Source organism: Natrix helvetica, assembly GCF_964273705.1.
Source record: "Natrix helvetica genome assembly, chromosome: 6".
NCBI lineage: Eukaryota > Metazoa > Chordata > Lepidosauria > Squamata > Natricidae > Natrix > Natrix helvetica.
Window position 1 is genome coordinate 78,677,583 of NC_138553.1, and position 21,237 is coordinate 78,698,819.

At 45.3% G+C, this 21,237-nt stretch overlaps 1 protein-coding gene across 1 annotated transcript; it reads left to right on the plus strand.

Annotated features, from left to right (window-relative positions):
• Positions 1–445: 445 nt before the first annotated feature.
• Positions 446–21,014, plus strand: GALNT8 (polypeptide N-acetylgalactosaminyltransferase 8; the record flags this gene model as incomplete). Its single annotated transcript, XM_081957125.1, has 11 exons — positions 446–659; positions 5,713–6,007; positions 7,375–7,541; positions 10,334–10,517; positions 11,388–11,585; positions 13,929–14,043; positions 15,358–15,543; positions 16,441–16,578; positions 17,356–17,451; positions 18,169–18,336; positions 20,171–21,014. 11 exons carry the CDS (start codon positions 446–448, stop codon positions 20,318–20,320), a joined length of 1,911 nt encoding a protein of 636 aa, XP_081813251.1. The 3' UTR covers positions 20,321–21,014.
• Positions 21,015–21,237: the final 223 nt, after the last annotated feature.

The window sequence follows — 21,237 nt, forward strand, 5'->3', positions numbered from 1 at the left end:
CCAAGGACGAAGCTCCCACAACCTCTGAGGCAACTTCTGTTCCACAAGCTGATCGCTCTCCTTGTCAGGAAATTTCTCCTTATTTCCAGAACTTCTCCCTTGTTTGATGTTTATAGCTTTTCACGAGCTGTGTGTTGTAACTGTCCTTTTGTTTTTGCCATTTAATTGTGTGAGTCAGGCAGGTGATTGTAGAAATTCAACAGATCAAGCAAATAATGGGCTGGGAAGTTTTGTTGCACTTACTTTTGTGCGCGAAGGCACACCAATGTTAAGGACAGGAGCTCAGACCCGCCCTCTGCTTCTAAGGACTGCAAACTATCAGTACAAGCTTCTTAGATATCCAGGAAAGTCGTCTTCTTCCTGCCCAGAGTGGTGGTGGTGGTGGAATCTATTCCCCTCCTGATCATCTGGAGAAGATACCTTGGTGGGATTTATAACTGCTGCAATGGTACTAGGACGGAAGTTGCCAGGTTTCCTCCCCACGTTGCTTATCCTGTTCTTTGTTGTGAATATTTTGTTTGTGATGCACGTGAAACACGAAATGCAGAGCCTAAGAAGGGACCCCGGCGGACATCGGGAGCAACGAGCTCTGGATTCGGCGAAGGAGAATGACTTTGTCGGACATCTCGAAAAAATAGAGACCATGTTCCTCAATCTATGTGAGTAAGCAAAGACGCCATTTCTAGGGGTTGGATTAGAAGACCTCCAAGGTCCCTTCCAACTCTGTTATTCTATATAACAGAAGAGGACTGGAGGCTAAAACATGTGAAGAACAGTTGCAGGAACTGGGTATGTCTAGTTGAATGAAAAGAAGGACTAGGGGAGACATGATAGCAGTGTTTCAATATCTCAGGGGCTGCCATGAAGAAGAGGGAGTCAAACTATTCTCCAAAGCACCTGAGGGCAGGACAAGAAGCAATGGGTGGAAACTAATCAAGGAGAGAAGCAACTTAGAACTGAGGAGAAATTTCCTGACAGTTAGAACAATTCATCAGTGGAACTGCTTGCCTCCAGAAGTTGTGAATGCTCCAACACTGGGAATTTTTAAGAAGATGTTGGATATCCATTTTCCTGAAGTGGTGTAGGGGTTCCTGCCTAGGCAGGGGGTTGGACTAGAAGACCTCCACGGTCCCTTGCAACTCTGCCATTCTATATTCTTTATTATATCAATGCGCAGAAACCTCTCGGCGCGTATTACAGGTAGTCCTCGACTTACAACGGTTCATTTAGTGACCATCCAAAGTTACCACGGCACAGGGAAAAAAGTGACTTTTTATGATCACTTTTCACAGTTATGGCCATCGCAGTCAAGTGAACAAAATTCAGGCGCTTGGCAACTTGCTCATATTTATGACGGTTGTAGTGTCCCCGGGATCCCCCTTTTGCGACCTTCCGACCAGCGAAGTCGTCGGGGAAGCTGGATTCAACTTAACAGCCAGGCTCCTAATGTGCCTCCTGAAATAATTCACTTAAACAACTGTGGCAAGGAAGGTGGTCAAAATGGGGCAAAACTCACTTTTCAAATGTCTCCCTTAACAAAAGAAATGTTGGCCTCCATTGTGGCCGTAAGTCGAGGACTATGTGTATGGCACAGGATTTCATTGTTCTTGCCCACTGGGAATTTCAGAACTTAAAAACTCTTTGTCATTTTCCTTGGGGATTGTTTTCTAGCCTTTTCAGTAATTCGAAACAAAGCAGATGAGGGACAGAAAGAAGTTTGCATCATATTGGTAATATAACTAGTTTGTAAGTTGCCCTGCAGTATGACGGGGTGGGTGGGTGGGCAATAAATTTGATAAATAAATAATTTTGTTTACGTTTTTTATTTTTTATTCTCTTACATACAATTGTAAGCATAGTTAATATTCTTCTTTACATTTATCATTCTTGTATCTTTATTATTCTATTTAAAAGGTTATAATAATCGGTTTGGGTGGCTTTGTGTACCATCCCTTCTGCCTTTTGTAACACCACCTTATTTTCCCTTTCTTTTCTCCTTCCCTCCCTTCTCTACTTTCTTCCTTCCTCCCCTCCTTTCCCTTCCTTCTTCTCTTACCTCTCCCCTACTCCTACTCTTCCTCTCCCCCTTCCTACCCTCTCTCCTTCTCTCTCTCTCCCTTCCACCCTCTTCTCTTTTCCTCTTTCTTCCTTCCCTCTTCTTCCTCTCCTCTCCTCCTCTCTTCCTTTCTTTTCCTGTTCTTGTAGGTGTCTCTTTCGACTGTCAATTTATGTTTAATTAATTATGAACTAGATTAGTTAACCTCTAGCTCTCCATCTCAACCGCTGTTACTCCTGCTTGGGCAAGGGGTTGGACTAGATGACCCGCAAGTTCCCTTCCAACTCCGTTAATATGTTACTTTTTTTGTGGGGTTAAAACGATTTCTTAACAACTACCCAACTGTGATATTTCATCTCTGCAGTGTTTTACAGTTTCAATCATGAATGTGAACTCAGGCTCTGAAGTCCAACGATTTAAGACGTGTAATTAAATATTGCTCTATGCCATGTACCAAGGGCTTCCTGACACAACTTATCAAATATAAATATTGCCATGCTGGGTGCAAAGTCAAGTCTTTTATGGAATATTAGTCGATAACCCCGCGTTGCCCGGGTATTTATTTATATGGGGGAAATGTCCGGACCAAACATAATTTCTAATGTTAGATTTTCCCCCTTGCCAAAGGGAGCCCCCTTGTGGAGACTGTGTAGCTGTTATCATGGCAACTCCCCTGCGCTGTACAGTAGAAGCCAGTCTGGCAGTCCTGCACAACAGGCCGTATCTTAACAGAACACACTCTCCGAGGGGTGTTAGGGGTGTCTTACCCCCCACAGTATTTGTTTCCAGAGAGTAAGTCATCGGTGTACCAACTTTAGTTGAAATTGATTGAGGCGTTCCCGAGTTATGCTGGAACACACACAGAGACACAGCCATTTATATGTAAAGATCCCAATAAATGTAAAGTAAAAGTGTTTCTTCAAGGAGCTTGAAAGATTCTCAGAATAGCAACTAAAAGATTCTCAGAATAGCAACTGAGAACAAAGCCCGTAGGCTCCTCACGCACCCAGCAACTACTGGGATCAATTCCCTCCCGTGATTTTACTGAATATTTTAAGATGTTTGATAAACATGGAGGAGGAGAGGGAGGAGCAAGAGAAGGGGAGAGAGCAGGGGAGGGGAGAGCAGGGGAGGGGAGAGCAGGGGAGGGGAGAGCAGGGGAGGAGAGGGGAGAACAGGAGAGGGGAAGCAGGAGGAGAGAGAGCAGGGGAAGGAAGAGGAGAGGAGGAGAGGAGAGAGCAGGAGAAGGAAAGGGAGAGGAGGAGAGGAGAGAGAGCAGGGGAAGGAAGGGGAGAGGAGGAGAGGAGAGAGAGCAGGGGAAGGAAGGGGAGAGGAGGAGAAGAGAGAGCAGGGGAGGGGAGGGGAAGTGGGAGGAGAGAGAGCAGGGGAAGGAAGAGGAGAGGAGGAGAGAGAGCAGGGGAGGGGAGAGTCAGGGAAGGAAGGGGAGAGGAGGAGAGGAGAGAGCAGGGGAAGGAAGGGGAGAGGAGGAGAGGAGAGAGCAGGGGAAGGAAGGGGAGAGGAGGAGAGGAGAGAGCAGGGGAAGGAAGGGGAGAGGAGGAGAGGAGAGAGCAGGGGAGGGGAAGTGGGAGGAGAGGAGAGAGAGCAGGGGAAGGAAAAGGAGAGGAGAGAGCAGGGGAAGGAAGGGGAGAGGAGGAGGGAGAACAGGGGAGGGGAAGTGAGAGGAGAGAGAGTAGGGGAAGGAGGAGGAGAGCAGGGGAGGGGAGAGTCAGGGAAGGAAGGGGAGAGGAGGAGAGGAGAGAGCAGGGGAGGGGAGGGGAGAGCAGGGGAAGGGAGATGAGATAGGAAGGTTATATGGGATTTCTTAAGACTTTATTGTTCTTACCAAGAGAAACACTGAGGTACAGTATTTCTTACTTGTCGTTTCCACTTTTTTTTTTTTTTTTTTTTGCATAAAGTTAAGTTTCCCCTTTTCAATTCAAAGTATCTTTGTATCTGGTAATGTTTTCCAAATGATTACATTTGGGTGAATCCGTGCCAGGCATTGTCACTTCCACTTCTTGGGTGACATTTTTGTTCAATGACCTTTTAGCCGGCGTTTGAGTGTCAACATTTCAAACTGTAAAAGGGTCAGATGAAGATCTTTGCCCAAGCGATATTCCTCTCCCACCTTTGTTATCGCAGCAAAATCTGATTCAGCCAGACACAAAGCTGGGAAAAGCAAGAAGCATTTATGGAATTTGGCCCCCACAATTATGAATAAGTCCATTGTTCAGCATTCAGAGTTTTTTTTTTTTTTTAAAAAAAACCTACCTTGATCAAAATTAACTTGCAATTCATCATCCTGATCCATGTCTGGTATTTCTGCCTCCCTCTCTAATTGTGACGTGTGATTCCATCGTGACTGATGGCCCAGCAGAGGTCCTCTTTCATTTCGACCATGGCTTTGTCATGAACATAGAATAATAGGGTTGGAAGGGACCTTGGAGGTCTTCTAGTCCTAAAGTTAGAATTAGAGTTAGGGGGTCCTATAAAGGTGAGGGGGTCAAACTGTTTTCCAAAGCACCAAAACGCAGGACAAGAAGCAATGGTTGGAAACTAACCAAGGAGAGAAGCAACCTAGGAGAAATTTCCTAATGGCAAAACCCATCAAGGAATGGGACAGCTTGCCTTCAGAAGTTATGGATGCCCCATCACTGGAGGCTTTCAAAAACAGACTGAACAACTGGACAAGAGACTGATTAAGAGATACTGCAAATGACTCTACATCCAGAATACAGAATGACAAGAGTTTGAAGGGACCTTGGAGGTCTTCTAGTCCAACCCTCCTGCTCAAGCAGGAGACCCTGTACCATTCCAGACAACTGGCTCTCCAATCTCTTTTTAAAAGCCTCCAGCACCCACCACTTCTGGAGGCAAATTATTCCACTGGTTAATTGTTCTGTCAGGAAATTTCTCCTTAGTTCTAAGGTTGCTTCTCTTCTTGGTTAATTTCCATCCATTGCTTTGTGTCCTGCCTTCTGGTGCTTTGGAGAATAATTTGACACCCCCCTCCCTCATCTTTGTAGGAGTCCTAACTCTAACTCTAGCAGGGGATTGGACTAGAAGACCTCCAAAAAGATGTTGAGACTCTTCAAAGACAGCAGAAAGAGTGCAGAGAAGAAGAACAAAGATGATTAAGGGACTGGAGGCTAAAACATATGAAGAACGGTTGCAGGAACTGGGTCTGTCTAGTTTAATGAAAAAAAGGACTAGGGGAGACATGATAGCAGTCCTCCAATATCTCAGGGGTTGCCACAAAGAAGAGGGAGTCAAGCTATTCTCCAAGGCACCTGAGGGTAGAACAAGAAGCAATGGGTAGAAACTAATCAAGGAGAGAAGCAACTTAGAACTAAGGAGAAATTTCCTGACAGTGAAAACAATTAACCAGTGGGACAACTTGCCTCCAGATGTTGTCAATTCTCCAACACTTCAAGTTTATAAGAAGAGATTGGACAACCATTTGACTGAAGTGGTGTAGGGTTTCCTGCCTGAGCAGAGGGTTGGACTAGAAGACCTCCCAGGTCCCTTCCAACTCTGTTCTTCTCTTCCATTCAAGTTCCCTTCCAACCCCACGACTCTTTGTTCTGTTCTAAATTATTTCTTTCTGAGGTTTGGGGATTTCACCCCTCTGCCTATTGCCTGTTTGTGTTTTTCAGCAAATTACATAAAATTATCAGAGGAGAAAAAAGCAGCAGCAAATGAACCGAAATTGCCCGAGAAGCCACACCAGGAAATACAGAAAGACCAACAAGTCAAGGAAAACCGGAAGGAACCTGAAGCGCCTCCCAGGATGCGATTCCCAGACTCCCCTCTTTTCCAGAGATGGGGCAAAGATTTAATGGAGGACCAGCAAATTATAGCCCAGAAACTTTTCGATAAGTACGGGTATAACGTTTACCTGAGTGATCGCTTGCCTCTGGAAAGGCCTTTGAAGGATACCAGGCCCCCCAGGTGAAGTAGCATCTTCTCCCTCTTTGGTTCTCCAAGTGCTTTGACTTTGGCTTCCCAAGAGCATGAAGCAAACTCCCGGTCCCGATAAAAACGCCTTTTATTAATTTCCTGTGAATTCTGCTCATTTAGTAAAGTCTTTCAAGGGAGGATTTATAGTCACAGACCTTATCTGGCTTGGAGAGCTGCCAGGCCAATATCTGCAAAACTTGGCAAGGAGTTTCGGAGGGTCACGAACCAATTAAGCGAACTAATGGTCTCCTGCAAACTCCACTCCCCTGTCGCTCCTCTTTTATTTCCTCTGGGAGGGGCCATTCATTGTCCATCTGTGGCTTTACTCCAAAGTCGACCCCTGTTCTTTAGCTGTTCCCTTTGTCTGGCCGCTCTGCGCATGCGCACACTGGGAACAGGCTCCAGCTGTTCTTCTGCCTCACTGATGTCTGACTCCGAAGGCAGCTGATAACTGTCAAATGGCCCTGTCCCCATCTCTGCCTCCGACACAGAGACCTCCTCAGAGCCTTCCCCAGACTCCAGGACTGGCCCAGGTTCCTCCCCAACCTCCTCATTGTCCGAATCTGCCACAACACCAAGTGGGGGGAGGGGGCAGGGTTGGCCACGCTTGGCGTGATGTTGGCTGTGGTGAAAAAAGAACCAGACGCCTGGCACAGGCGGCAGATTGGAAAGGTTGAAGGTAGAGCTGAATACAGATAATCCTCAACTTTTGACCACAATTTGAGCCTGATGTCGCTGAGCGAGACAGTTATTAAGTGAGTTTTTCCCCAACCTGTCTTGCCATGGTCGTTAAGAGAATCACTTCAGTTGTTAAGTTAGGAACAGGGTAGTTAAGATGTTTGTTAAGTGAGTTTGCCCCATTTTACGACCTTTCTTGCCACAGTCTCTAAGTGAATCACTGAGGTTGTTAAACTGGTCACACGTTTGTTAAGTGAATCGGACTTCCCCATTGACTCTGCTTGTCAGAAGGTCACAAAAGGGGAATCACAGGACCCTGGGCACACTGCGACCGTCGAAAATCCGATTCAGTTGCCATGTGTCTGAATTTTGTGACCACAGGGATGTTGCAACGGTCGTCAATGTGGAATATGGTCGTAAGTTACTTGACCTTCAAACATTCGTTTGGGGACCCTTCAAAGTTGCAAAGGCGCTGAAAAAAGCGACTTATGACCGCTTTTTACATTTACAACTATTGTAGCATCCTTGGGGGTCATGTGATCAAAATTCAGACGCTTGACAACCGACTCACAGTTATGACGGTTGCAGTGTCCCGGGGTCACATGATCCCCTTTTCTGACCTTGCGATCCATTGTGCCACAATAATCTAATGAATATTCATTTTTCCTGCTTTCCTCCAGATGTCGTGAGAAACAATATGCGCATGACCTCCCGACCCTCAGTGTCGTCCTTATATTCTTTAACGAGGCTACCTCCATCCTCCTGCGTGCAATCACCAGCATAATTAACCGAACACCGTCTCACCTCCTGAAAGAAATTATCCTTATTGATGATTTCAGTTCAAACGGTGAGTGGGGAACTTTTCCATGGGCAAAGTACTTTTTTCATGAAATGGGGGATTTCTATGGAAAACTGGGGAGGGACGCGGCGGCTCAATGGCTAAGATGGTGAGCTTGTCGATCAGAAAAGTCGGCAGTTCGACGGTTCGAATCCCTGGTGCCGCATAACGGAGTGAGCTCCCGTGACTTGTCCCAGCTTCTGCCAATCTAGCAGTTCGAAAGCATGTTAAAAAATGCAAGTAGAAAAATAGGCACCACCTTTGGTGGGAAGGGAACAGCGTTCCGTGCGCCTTTGGGCGTTGAGTCATGCCGGCCACATGACCACGGAGATGTCTTGGGACAGCGCTGGCTCTTCGGCTTTGAAACGGAGATGAGCACTGTCCCCTAGAGTCAGGAACGACTAACACATACGTGCGAGGGGAACCTTTACCTTATGGAAAACTGGACTACAGATACGTAGTTCTTGACTGACAATAGTTCATTTAGTGACCGTTCAAAGTTACGATGGCATTGAAAGAAGTGACTTCTGATGGTTTTTCATATTTACGACCATTGATGCAACCCCGTAGTCACGTGGTCAAAATTCAGCCGCTTAGCAACTGACTCATATTTATGACAGTTGCAGCATCCCGGGGTCATATGATCACCTTCTGACAAGCAAAGTCGGGAGGGAGGGGGAAAGCCAGATTCACTTAAGAACCGTGTTACTAATTTAACAACCTCGGTGACTCACTTAATAACTGTGGCAAAAAGGTCATAAACTGACTTAACAAATGTCTCACTTAGCAACATAAATGTTGGCCTCCATTGCGGTAAGCTGAGGACTACCTGTATATGGAAACATTCCTAATAGAAAGTCTGGATCGTTTTCAGAATAAAGTGCACTACTGTACTGTTAAGGAATAGCAACAAACCAACACACTCTCTTTCTACTCGGATCTGTTAGAAATTCTGTATATAGCCCTTTAGAAGAGACAATGCACTGTCCCCATGTGCTTTACTGCAGCAAGGAAGCAAGATACTTTATTCAGAGAAAATGCATAGAGTTGCACCATAGATGCAAGTATAAATTTATAAACACTGCCATCTACTGGCTGAATACTGCTGTAGAGAATACACAAACACTATTCCAACAAGATCTCTCTGCCACATGCCTTAAATTAGGTTTTTCAGGGTATTTTCTTTCCAACTGCTGGGCAGAGTTGAAAGCAGGTACTTGGTAGGACAATTAACAATTAACCGATGGAACAACTTGCCTTCAGAAGATGCTGTGGGTGCTTCATCACTGGAGGTTTTGAAGAAGAGACTGGACAGCCATCTCTAGGGCCGTGATGGCGAACCAATGGCATGCGTGCCACAGGTGACACACAGAGGGCATGCCAGCCGTTGCCCCAGCCCAGCTCCACTGCACTAGCGTGCGCACCTCCCACCGGCCAGCTGGTCTTTGGGTCTCTGCCACACATGCGCGAGGGGCAGAGCAGTGGGTTGGACTAGAAGACCTCCAAGGTCCCTTCCAGCTCTATTCTGATTCTGATTTTGTTCAAATTCTAAAGACCCAAAACAGTTTAGCTTCTTCATTTTCTGTTACTTGGTCTATATTTGTGCCCCCCTCCTTCCCCCAGTTCTTACTTGCAGGCAAAAGCTTTCTCTTGCAGGCATTCCGGTGTCCTGTGGTTGCTACTTTGTCATGGTTTGGTGTGTTCTTATTATTATTTCAATAACCATAAATATCTCTCAACATTATTAAATACAGGTAGTCCTCGACTTACGACCACAATTGAGCCCAACATTTCTGTGTTAAAGCGAGACTTGTGTTAAGTGAATTTTGCCCCATTTGACGACCGTTCGTGCCGTAGTTAAGTGAAACTCTGCAGTTCTTAAATTAGTAACATGGTTATTAAGTGAATCTGGCTTCCCCATTGACTTTGCTTGTTAAAAGGTACACCGTGACGGGTCCGGGCATTGACCTCGGGCATGTGCGCCACACACGCAAGTGCACGCCACTGCCCTGCAATGCCCCAGCTGCTCGACGGAGGTTGTGCAGGCGCCGTACGCTGGGCGCCCGTGCACAAGTGGCCCAGTTGCAGTGGTGGGTTCTGGATCCTGTTCCAACCGGTACTGTTGGAACGGGCCCGGCGGCGTCCACATGGATGCGCGCAGCACGCGCATGCATCTTACTGCCTCTGCAAGCCTCCGCAACGCTCCAGCTGCTCAGCGGAGTGTCATGCAGGTGCTATACGTATCATGCACATGCGCGGAAGCGCAGAAGTCTTAAAAGACAGGTAAGGAGCTCGGGCAGGCGGGTGGGCCCTCTGGAGCACCATACTGGAACGGTATCCGGTACTCCGGGCAGGCTCCGGTATGCCTGTACCAGGGCATACCGCCTGCAACCCATCACTGCCTGGTTGACTTAAAAAGAGGTAAGGAACGTGAGCGGTTGGGTGGCCCCATCAAAACACCGTTCCGCAACGGTGGCTGCTGCTCCCACCTGCCACCAGTGCGCCTGTACCAAGCCGTACCGCCTGGAACCCACCACTGATCCAAATGTTAATCACATGACCCTGGGGGTTCTGTATCAGACTCATAAGTGTGAAAACCAGTCCTAAGTCTCTTTTCTCAGCCCTGTTGTAACTTTGGTCCCTAAATGAACTGTTGTTAGTCGAGGACTACCTGTAATGAAGAGAGAGTGGACATTTTAGCTAGGTAACAAAAAAGCGGAATTTCCTCCTGTATTCTGGCATGAAGCTCTCAAATTAATACCGTTGCAATCTGCTGCATTTTATTTATTTATTTTTGTCAGAGGAACTTAAAGCTCCTTTGGAGGAACATATCAAAAAGTTCAACGAGAAACATCCTGGATTGCTGAAAATTGTCAGACACAAAGAAAGGAAGGGTCTCACAGAAGCCCGGATTTCTGGCTGGAGAGCATCTCGGGCAGACGTGGTGGCTATTTTGGATGCACATATTGAAGTCAACACGAACTGGTAAGTCTGGAACAGGGGTGTCAAACTCAATGCCTGGGACCTGGATCCAGCCCGCGGGGTACTTAGATCTGGCCCAGAGGGCCGCCCTAGAAACAGTGAAGGATCGGCCCGCAGTGCCTCTGCCAGCATAAATGGAGCTTGTGGGGACTGTGCGCCAGTGGTGGGATTCATTTTTTTTTACTACTAGTTCTGTGGGAGTTTGTTGGTAGGTGTGGCAGGGGAAGGATACTGCAAAATCCCCATTCCCTCCCGATCAGCTGGGACTCGGGAGGCAGAGAATAGATGGGGGTGGGGCCAGTCAGAGGTGGTATTTACCGATTCTCCGAACTACATATAATTTCCGCTACAGGTTCTCCAATTCTGCTGTACGCGGCTCACCTGAACTGAACTCCACTGCGCTGTACAGTAGAAGCCATTTTATGACAGTATGGTAGAACCATTTTAAAGCACAACAGGCTGTATCTTAACAGAAAACACACCCCAAGGGGTTTTAGGGGTGTCTTACCCCAACAGTATTTTGTTTCCAGAGAGTAAGTCATCTGTGTACCAAGTTTGGTTGAAATTGCTCAAGACGTTCCAGAGTTATGCTGGAACACACACACACACAGAGAGAGAGAGAGAGAAGAAGATTGCAGTGTCCAATGGTAATTGGAATCTATTTCTTGGACTGATACAACGTAATTGAATCACAATTCCAAAAGGAATGAGTCAAGCAGAAATCAAAGGGGTCTGGGCAGAATTTAGAATTAGCTTCTTCTTTCAACAGGCAGCTTCCAATAGGAAGCCTTGTTGTAGGCTGAAAGCGGGAAAGCGCACATTGGTTTTAAAAGTCCTACATAGCCCCAACAACTCTCTTCTGCTTTAACGAAGGGCTGAACCAATTCTCTCTCGCATCAAGGAGGATCACACCGTTATCATATCACCGGTCTTTGATAACATCCGTTTTGATGACTTCCAACTCACTCAGTACGCCGAGGCCGCCGATGGATTTGACTGGGCTCTTTGGTGTCTCTACGAGTCCATACCAGAAGAGTGGTATGCGCTGAAAGACCAAACGGCACCAATCCGGTAAGTTTTACCGATGTGGGCTGAAGCTGGTATCGCCTCAACTTTCCCTGATTGAAAATAAGTGGGAATTTTTTTATTCATGTTGTTTCTTGCTACCAAGGATGCTACGAGTCAACAAGATGAAAATGTTAGCTGGTGTTGTGGCCTCTCAGCCACCAGTCCCTCCATCAGCCGAATCAGAGGAGGAGGAGGAGGAGGAGGAGGAGGAGGAGGAGGAGGAGGAGGAGGAGGAGGAGGAGGAGGAGGAGGAGGAGGAGGAGGAGGAGGTGTGGGAATCAGGGTTAGCATCAAGGCAACCTGAGAGCTCCGAGGGGAAAGAGGGAATGGAGCTGTCCGAGACAGAGAGAGAGAGGCGGACCCTGGACTGTCCATCAGACCTCAAATGGAGAGTCAACAGCCCCCAGGTCTGGAGGTGGCTGGTGAAGAAGAGGAGGAACAGCTGGGTCCAGTGCCTGATGTGCAGATGCGCAGAAGGCAGAGGAGAGGAGAGCAGTGGAAATCTATCGGCCAGTCCTTGGGACCGAAGAGCAACTGCTGCTAGCAAAACCTCAACCTAGCTCTGCGGATAAGAGGCAGGGCACGGAGATGAATTAATGGGGCAGACAATTATTCATCTCCCTGTCGGACAAACTTGTTAGTCTCATTGAGAGAGAAACTTTTTGCCGGGGCTGTGGCTCTCCTAATACAGGAATCTTTGCGTTAAGTTCAGAGGGTTTGTTGTGTTTGAAGAGCTGGGTCAGAACAGCTGGGTAATGCTAGAAACTCCTCAGGGGGTGGGTTAAAATTGTTCTGTGCATGCGCAGAAGCAAACAGCAAGATGGCGCCGGGAGAACCGGTTCGGGGGCGTGGCAGGCCTGGGTTGCTGCTGGTTCCAGCGACCCAGGCCACCAAGCTACTACCAGTTCAGCCGAATCAGTCCAAACTGGTAGGAACCCACCACTGAAGCTCCTGCCCACCTAGCAGTTCAAAAGCATGCAAATGCGAGTAGATAAATAGGTACCACTTCAGAGGGAAGATAACAGCGTTCCATGCGTCTTGGCATCTAGTCCTGCTGGCCATGTGACTCTGGAAGTGTCTTTGGACAACGCTGGCCCCCAAGAGCCAGGCATGACTAGTCACGGAAAACCTTTACCTTTTCCATGCTAGTTGACTGTACGGGTAGTCCTCGAGTTATAACAGTTCACTTCATGACCGTTCAAAGTTACAACACCACTGAAAAAACATGATCGTTTGTCACAGTTACGATCTTTGCAACATCCCCACGATCATGTGATCAAAATCCACACACCCGGCAACCGGTTCACATTTGTGACTGTTGCTGTGTCCCAAGGTCATGTGATCCACTTTTGCGACGACCTGACAAGCAAAGTCAATGGGGAAGTCAGATTCACTTAACATCCGGGTTGCTGACTTATCAACTGCAGTGATTCCCTTAACAACGGTGGCCAGGAAAGTCGTAAAAGGGGGGGGAACTCACTTAACAAATGTCTCACTTAACGACAGAAATGTTGGGCTCCATAGTGGTAGTAAGTCGAGGACTACCTGTAAATCATTTGTCAGGAAGCAATCTAAATATATCTTCAATGAAGCAATATGTCAAGAACCAAGAAAGACACGTTTCTTCTAAGCTGACCTACAGACAGAATCTTGCCAAACTAAAGCAAACAATTTGCGTCATTCAGGATATTACTCTGAGAATTTCTAAGGAGACACCACCTTAACTCTCTTTGCCCCAACCAAACTGTCTGACCTTTCCTGTCCCTTGGTCCTCTGGAATGAAAATTACTAAAGCACAGGAAGTCCTCGACTTACAACAGTCCGCTTAGTGACCGTTCAAAGTTACAACGGCGTTGAAAAAAGTGGCCATTTTTCATACTTATCACCCATGCAGCATCCCCATGGTCACATGATTTATATTCTGACTCTTGTCAACTGACTCACATTTAGGACGGTTGCAGTGTCCCCGGGGGCCATGCGACCCCCTCCTTTTGCAACCTTCTGACAAGGAAAGTCACTGGGGAAGCCTGATTCACTTAACAACCGTGTTACTAATTTAACAAGTTCCCGGGGGCCATGCGACCCCCTCCTTTTGCAACCTTCTGACAAGGAAAGTCACTGGGGAAGCATGATTCACTTAACAAACATGGGAAGGAAAGTCGTAAGGTGGGGCAAAACGCACTTAACAAATTTCTCACTTAGCAACATACATTTTGGGCTCAATTGTGGTCGTAGGTTGAGGACTCCTATTATCTGTATCCATTTCCTGCTTCTATTTAATGGTCCATCCAAATATTAGCCACTTGATGAATATTCATGAATAAAAGTTTGCCTTCTTTGTCTTAGGAGTCCTTCTATAATGGGAATACTTGCTGCGAACCGAGAATTTTTGGGGAAGATTGGTGTTCTGGATGGTGGAATGCACATTTATGGAGGAGAAAATGTGGAATTGGGCCTCAGGGTGAGATATTTTTTTTGAATTCCTTTGTCTTTTTTTAATACCAATTCATGTCTCTTTTTGTGACCTTCTGACAAGCAAAGTCAATGGGGAAGCCAGAGTCACTTCACAACCATCTGACTGACTTAACAACGGCAGTGATTCACTTAACAACCGTGGCAAGAAAGGTCATAAAATGGGGCAAAGCTCACTTAACCACTGTCTCGTTTAGCAACAGAAATTTTGGGCTCATTCGTGGTTGTAAGTCGAGGACTACCTATATCATAGATCAGTTGGAGAAGAGGAAGATTTGAGTCTGTGTTGTGGCCCACCAGCGGCTAACGGATCTGGTGACAGACTCAGCCAGTGAGGAGTTTGGGGAGGAACCTGGGTCAGCCCTGAAGTTTGGGGAAGGCTCTCATCTCTGCGTCGGAAGCAGAGACGGGGCCAGGGTCATCTTGACAGTTATCAGCTGCCTTTGGAGTCAGATATCAGTGGGACAGAAGAACAGCTGGAGCCTGTTCCCAGTGAGCACATGCACAGAGCTTCCAGGAGAAGGGAACAGCTAAGGAACAAGGGCCGACTCGGGAGTAAAGCCACAGGTGGACGGTGAATGACCCCTCCCTTAGGGAATAAAGAGGAGCGAAAGGGGAGTGGAGTTTGCAGGAGACAATGAGTTCAATTCATTAGAGTGAAGATCTGTTCCTGACATCTTGCCAAGGAATTGCTGCTACAGCATGGAGTTTAGAAGATATCGGCCTGGCAGCTCTCCAAGCCTGATAAAGGCTTGAAATTGGGAAATCTCATGAAAGACAAATTGGCCGGGACTTTGCTGGAGAGGAATTCCCTTTAACCTAAATAAAAGAGGTTTTATTGGGACGAGGAGTCGGCTTCATGATCTTGGGAAGCGTAGGTCAGAACAGTCTGGGTGTTTTTTTCTCAAAGTAGATGTGAGGGTGTGGCTTAGACAGGGGGGGGGGAGAGAAGCTTACAGATGCAGCCAATCAGGGGACTCTTGTGAGTTTGCCTAGTGGGTAGAGCTCCTTTCCTCAATTACTAGTTTGCTGCAGCCTGGATTCTTGAGGGGGAAAAAGAGTCCTGTAAAATGTAGAATTATACCGCCAGAAGGGACCCTTAGAGGTCTTCTAGTCCAACCTCCTCCTGAAGACAGATGATCTTAGATCACGCTGGTTGTTTTTCAACCGATTCTTGAAAACCTCCAGTGATGAAGCGCCCACAACTCAGGGAAAAAGCTATTCCGTCAATTAATCATATGCCTTGCGGTTATCCTTACGGGCGGAAAAAAACCCTGAAGATTGTGTTCTTATTTTATGACAGGCTTGGCAGTGCGGCGGGAGCGTTGAGGTCTTGCCGTGTGCAAGGGTTGCACACCTGGAGCGAGCCCACAAGCCCTATTTACTGGATTTGTCCCTTGCTGTGAGGAGAAACGCCTTGCGTGTAGCAGAAGTGTGGATGGATGAATATAAAAACATGGTTTACTACGCCTGGAACGTTCCTCTTGAGGTTGTTTGGGAATTTTTATCTACATAAGAAGTCAATCGATCGACCAGAATAGAGCGGGAAGGGACCTTGGAGGGCTTGTAGTCCAACCCCTGTGTGCACGTGCGCAAAACTTTAAAAAATGCTTATGCACATGCACAGAAGCAAAAAAAACCAAGATGGCGGCACCGAGGGCACCGCCGAGAGAAATTATTTTTATTATTTTATTTTAGTTTATTTATATTAGTCTATTAGTTTATTAGTCTATTAGTTTATTAGTTTATTTTATTTTAGTTTATTTTATTATTTTAGTTTATTAGCTTATTAACTTATTAGTTTATTAGTTTATTATATTCTATTTCATTTTAATTTTATTAGTTTGTTGTGTTTCTTTTTTATTTTTTATCTTACTTATTATTTTATTTTATTTTATTTTATTTTATTTATTTTATTTATTTTATTTATTTTATTTATTTTATTTATTTTATTTATTTTATTTATTTTATTTATTTTATTTATTTTATTTATTTTATTTATTTTATTTATTTTATTTTATTTATTTTATTTATTTTATTTATTTTATTTTATTTATTTTTTTATTTATTTTATTTATTTTATTTATTTTATTTATTTTATTTATTTTATTTATTTTATTTATTTTATTTATTTTATTTATTTTATTTATTTATTTATTTTATTTTATTGAATTTATTTATTTGATTTACGTACTGCCCATCTTGTCTGCCCTCCTCTTCCTCTGAACAGTCCTCTATTACTGTGAAAATTACATTGTCATGGATTTATTCCGTGTCCTTACGTTTTATTTCCAACTTCTCTAAGTGTAAATTGAAATGCCTCTAAATTGAATCAGCTGAATTACGTATTTGCCACCTCTTTGAAACTGATGCCCTCCTTTTCCAGAATTCTGGGATAGATATCGGAGACGTTTCTTCTAGAAAAGAACTAAGGAAGCAACTGAACTGCAAAAGCTTTGATTGGTATATCAAAAATGTCTACCCTAACTTGGTCCTCCAGGTTAACATTGTAGGCTATGGAACAGTAAGTAAACACTGGTAAGATGATATATTGTTTGCTTTTTAGTTAAACAGCACATCACTTTATTTGAAGCGCGCGCACACACACTGTTTTTCTAATGGGTCTGCCCAATTAGCTGGCTTGCTTGTTTTTTATATATATATATTTAAATACAAATATTTTTAAATGGTGGTGCAGTGGTCGAAGTACAGTATTGCAGGCGAACTTTGCTCAAAGCCTGAAGTTCGATCCTGACCGGCTCGAGGCTCAGCTTTCTATCCTTTTGAAGTCGGTAAAATGAGGACCCAGATTGTTGGGGACAATATGCAAATAATGCTTCTAGCTTGTAAAATGCTATGGGGCAATTTATAAGCCTAAGTAGCAATAGCACTTAGACTTATATACCGCTTCACAGTGCTTTATAGTCCTCTCTAAGCAGTTTACAGAGTTGGCATATTGCCGCTAACAATCTGGGTCCTCATTTTACCGATCTCAGAAGGATGAAAGGATGAGTCAAATTGAGCCGGTTAGGATCAAACTGCTGGCAGTCGGCAGAGATAGCCTGCAATACTGCATTCTAACCACCGCGTTAACTGTGAAAAACGATCATAAGTCACATTTTTCAGCATAACCTTTGTAACTTTTGTTGTAACGCTGTTGTCACCTTAAAACGGCCACTAAATGAACTGTTATAAGTTGAGAATTACCTGTATTATGTTCTGCTCTATTTTATTGATTCCTCAGTTGCATGCTCACTGAGTTGGAATTGTAAATTAAAAATCTCCGCTCCTTACCCTGTAGATGAAAAACACGCTAAGTGAGGAAAATTGCATAGATCAAGGACCAGTTCCTGGGAACACTCCCATATTGTACGTCTGCCATGGATATAGCCCACAGGTATGTTGGCAACACACCCTCTCTGGCAATGCCAAAACTGGTGGCAGACTCAGACAGTGAAGAGGTTGGGGAGGAACATGGGCCAGTCCTGAAGTCTCGGGAAGACTCCAATGCATTGGAAGCAGAGATGGGGCCAGGGCCATCTGACAGTTATCAGCTGCCTTCAGAGTCGGACATCAGTGGGGCAGAAGAACAGCTGGAGCCTATTCCCAATGTGTGCATGCACAGAGCTGCCAGGAGAAGGGAACAGCTAAGGAACAAGGGCCAACTCGGGAGTTAAGGCACAGGTGGACGGTGAATGGCCCCTCCCATAGGGAATAAAGAGGAGCGAAAAGGGAGGGGAGTTTGCAGGAGACAATTCGTGCACTTAATTAGTGTGAAGATTTGTTTGTGACTCTCAGAGACTCCTTGCAAAGCGTTTTCTTGTACAGCATTGCGTTTGGCAGCTCTCCAAGCCTGATAAGGTCTGTGGTTGTAAATACACCCTTGAAAGACTGTTTACCGGGACTTTGCTGGATGTGAATGCTAGGAATTCACATTAGCCAAATAAAAGGAGGTTTTGCGGGGAGGACAAGGAGTCTGTTTCGTGATTTGGTGAAGTCTAGCTCAGAACAGTTTCAAGGGATCTTGGAGGCCTTCTAGTCCAACCCCCTGCTCCAGCAGGAGACTTGGAACGGTCACAAAACGAATGGTTTTTTCAACTGTCTGTATTTCCAGCACATGTTCTATCACAGCACTGGAGAATTCTTTGTGGGAGGTTTACGATCTCGGCGCAACACGGTTGACAGATGCTTGACCGACCCCGGAGAAGAAAACCTGCCAGTCATCGAGCCATGTGACGAAGCCCAGAGAAAAGGCCTCAACATGCACTGGGATTTCATACAAGTAAGGTTTTAATTTATGGAGTCGTAGGGGTGCAGTGGTTCGAGTGAGGTATTGCAGGCTAATTCTGCCGACTGCCAGCAGTTCGATCCCGACTGGCTCAAGGTCGACTCAGCCTTCCACTTGACCTTAGTAAAAGCATACCTTTTCTCCACCAGTGTGTTCTGACCCAGCTCCCCAAACACAACAAACCCTCTGTAGTTAAATCAATGATTTCTTTATTAGGAGCGCCAACAGCCCCGGCAAAAAGTTTCTCTCTCAATGCAGGCTAACAAGTCCATCCATCCGGGAGATGAATAGTTGTCTATTCATCTCTGCCCCCTGCCTTTTATCCCCAGAACTAGGGTGGGGCTTCACTAGCAGTAGCTCTTCCGACCTAAGGACCGGCCCATAGATTTCCACTGCTGTCCTCTCCTCTGCCTTCTGTGCATCTGCACATCAGGCACTGGACCCAGCTGTTCCTCCTCTTCTTCATCATCCACCTCCAGACCTGGGGGCTGTTGACTCCCCATTTGAGGTCTGATGGACAGTCCAGGGTCCGCCTCTCTCTCTCTGTCTCGGACAGCTCCATTCCCTCTTTCCCCTCGGAGCTCTCAGGTTCCCTTGATGCTGACCCACACTTCTGCCTCCTCTGATTTGGCTGCTGAAGGGGCCGGCGACCGACAGGCCACAGCACAGTGGAGTTAAGGGTCTTTCTTTCCTAAGTGTCCAAGCTGGGACAGGCATGACAACTGATCTTCTTGATAGTATGAGTGCGAAGTAGTCTACCTGGAAGAGAGGTGGATTCATCCCTCTAGGGGCCTCCAAACAAGGCTTCAATGGTCACCTGTTAGAGATGTTGAACGTTGACCACAGGAGGATTAGGTCATACACAAGATCTAAAAATGGACACTCCTCTCTCACTATGCTTTTGATTGTCACCTGTATTCACAATTTTACATTGGTAATTGTAATTGCATTTGCGTTACACTTTATAGCTTGCTTACATAGTTTTACATACCATGTTTCCCCAAAAATAAGACAGGGTCTTATTTTCTTTTGACCCTAATGTCTTATTATTTTTGAGGTGCAGGAGGCGGAGAGCGTGGTCACCTCATGGCTGCTGCTGGGTTGCAATATTTTTCGGCAGGGCTGATTTTCAGGGGAGGGCTCATTTTAGTGCATGCGCTCAAAAGCCCGATTGGGCTTATTATCCAGGGAGGCCTTATTTTGGGGGAAACAGGGTAATTATAAACTATCTGGAGTGTTGAAGCAAATAAAAAAGAGGGGATACATTGTGTGTGTGTGTGTGTGTGTGTGTTCCAGCATAACTCTGGAAAGCCTCGAGCAATTTCAACCAAACTTGGTACACAGATGTCTTACTCTCTGGAAACAAATACTGTGGGGGTAAGACACCCCTAACACTCCTTATTTATTTATTTATTTATTTATTTATTTATTTACACTTCTAGACCGCCCCCTCTCCCAAAAGGGACTCGGGGCGGTGTACAGTCCACCTTGAGGTGTGTGTGTGTGTGTGTGTGTGTGTGTGTGTTGTGTACGATACAGCCTATTGTGCCTCAAAATGGCTTCTATATACTGCCATAAAATGGCTTCTACTGTACAGTGCAGTGGAATAGCCATGGTATCGGCTTCACGGTACTCCACAAGGGGGCTCCCTTGGTTAAGGGAGAAAAATCCAACATTACAAATTATGTTTCGTCCGGACATTTTCCCCCTGTAAATAAATAGCCGAGCAAGGCCAGGTTATCAGCTAGTAATAAATATTTACAGGTACCGAATTCAAATCATCTGCCTATTTTTTAAAATTAATACTAGCTCTTTTTTTTAATTCTAGGGATCATCTGTCACCAACAGGAAGACGAAACGGTGTCTTGAACTCGCGAAGCTTAACGGATCCCCCTATTATAGTCTAGTTATGCAAAATTGCACAGGTCAAAAATGGCTTATTCAAAATACCGTCAACCAATGGGGGAAGCAGCCATAAGGCAGTGGGTAAGTTTTTCTTCAGTTCAGAAAGGAAGCTGCAGGGTAGCAAAGACTAATGGGAAAAGACTTTTTTGTTCAGTCGGGGAATAGGTTGGAGGATTGTTACTTGATTTTTGATTCCGGTATGTGAGATTACTTACGACCACAACTGAGCCCCAAATTTCTACTGCTAAGCAAGACGGTTGTTAAGTGAGTTTTGCCCTGTTTTACGACCTTACTTGCAAGAGTTGCTCCTTTGGAAGAAGAAGAAAGAGACTTCAAATCTGCCAAAATGTTCACAAGTTATTATCTTAACTCTCTCTTTTGTAAACTAAACAATGCAGATTCTTTCAATCCCTTTACATAAATGCTCCGCCCTGTTAATGTTGTTAACTAGCTGATAACCGGGTATTTATTTATAGGAGGAAAATGTCCGGACCAAATGTAATTTCTAATGTTGGTTTTTCCCCCTTGCAAGAGAGAACCCCCTGGTGGAATACTGTGAAGCCGTTATCATGGCAACTCCACTGCGCTGTACAGAAGAAGTCATTTTAAGGCACAACAGGCTGTATCTTAACAGAACACACACCCAGAAGGGTGTTAGGGGTGTCTTATCCCCACAGTATTTTTTTTCCAGAGAGTAAGTCACCTGTGTAGCAAATTTGATTGAAATTGCTCGAGGCATTCCAGAGTTATGCTGGAACATACATACACACACAGAGAGACATTTTTATATATTTAGATAATCGTTAAAACTTTTCACTGGAATAGTTGAGCGACGTTTAATGTTTTATTTCGGAATACCAGCCAAGATGCTACTGGGATGCTTTTGAAAGCTATGAATTTCACTGCTTCCCTCCTAACTGATTCGCCTATGGATTTTTCTTCCTCCTGCTGCACTCTAATTAAAATTAAAGTTGTGCACCGGATGTAAGC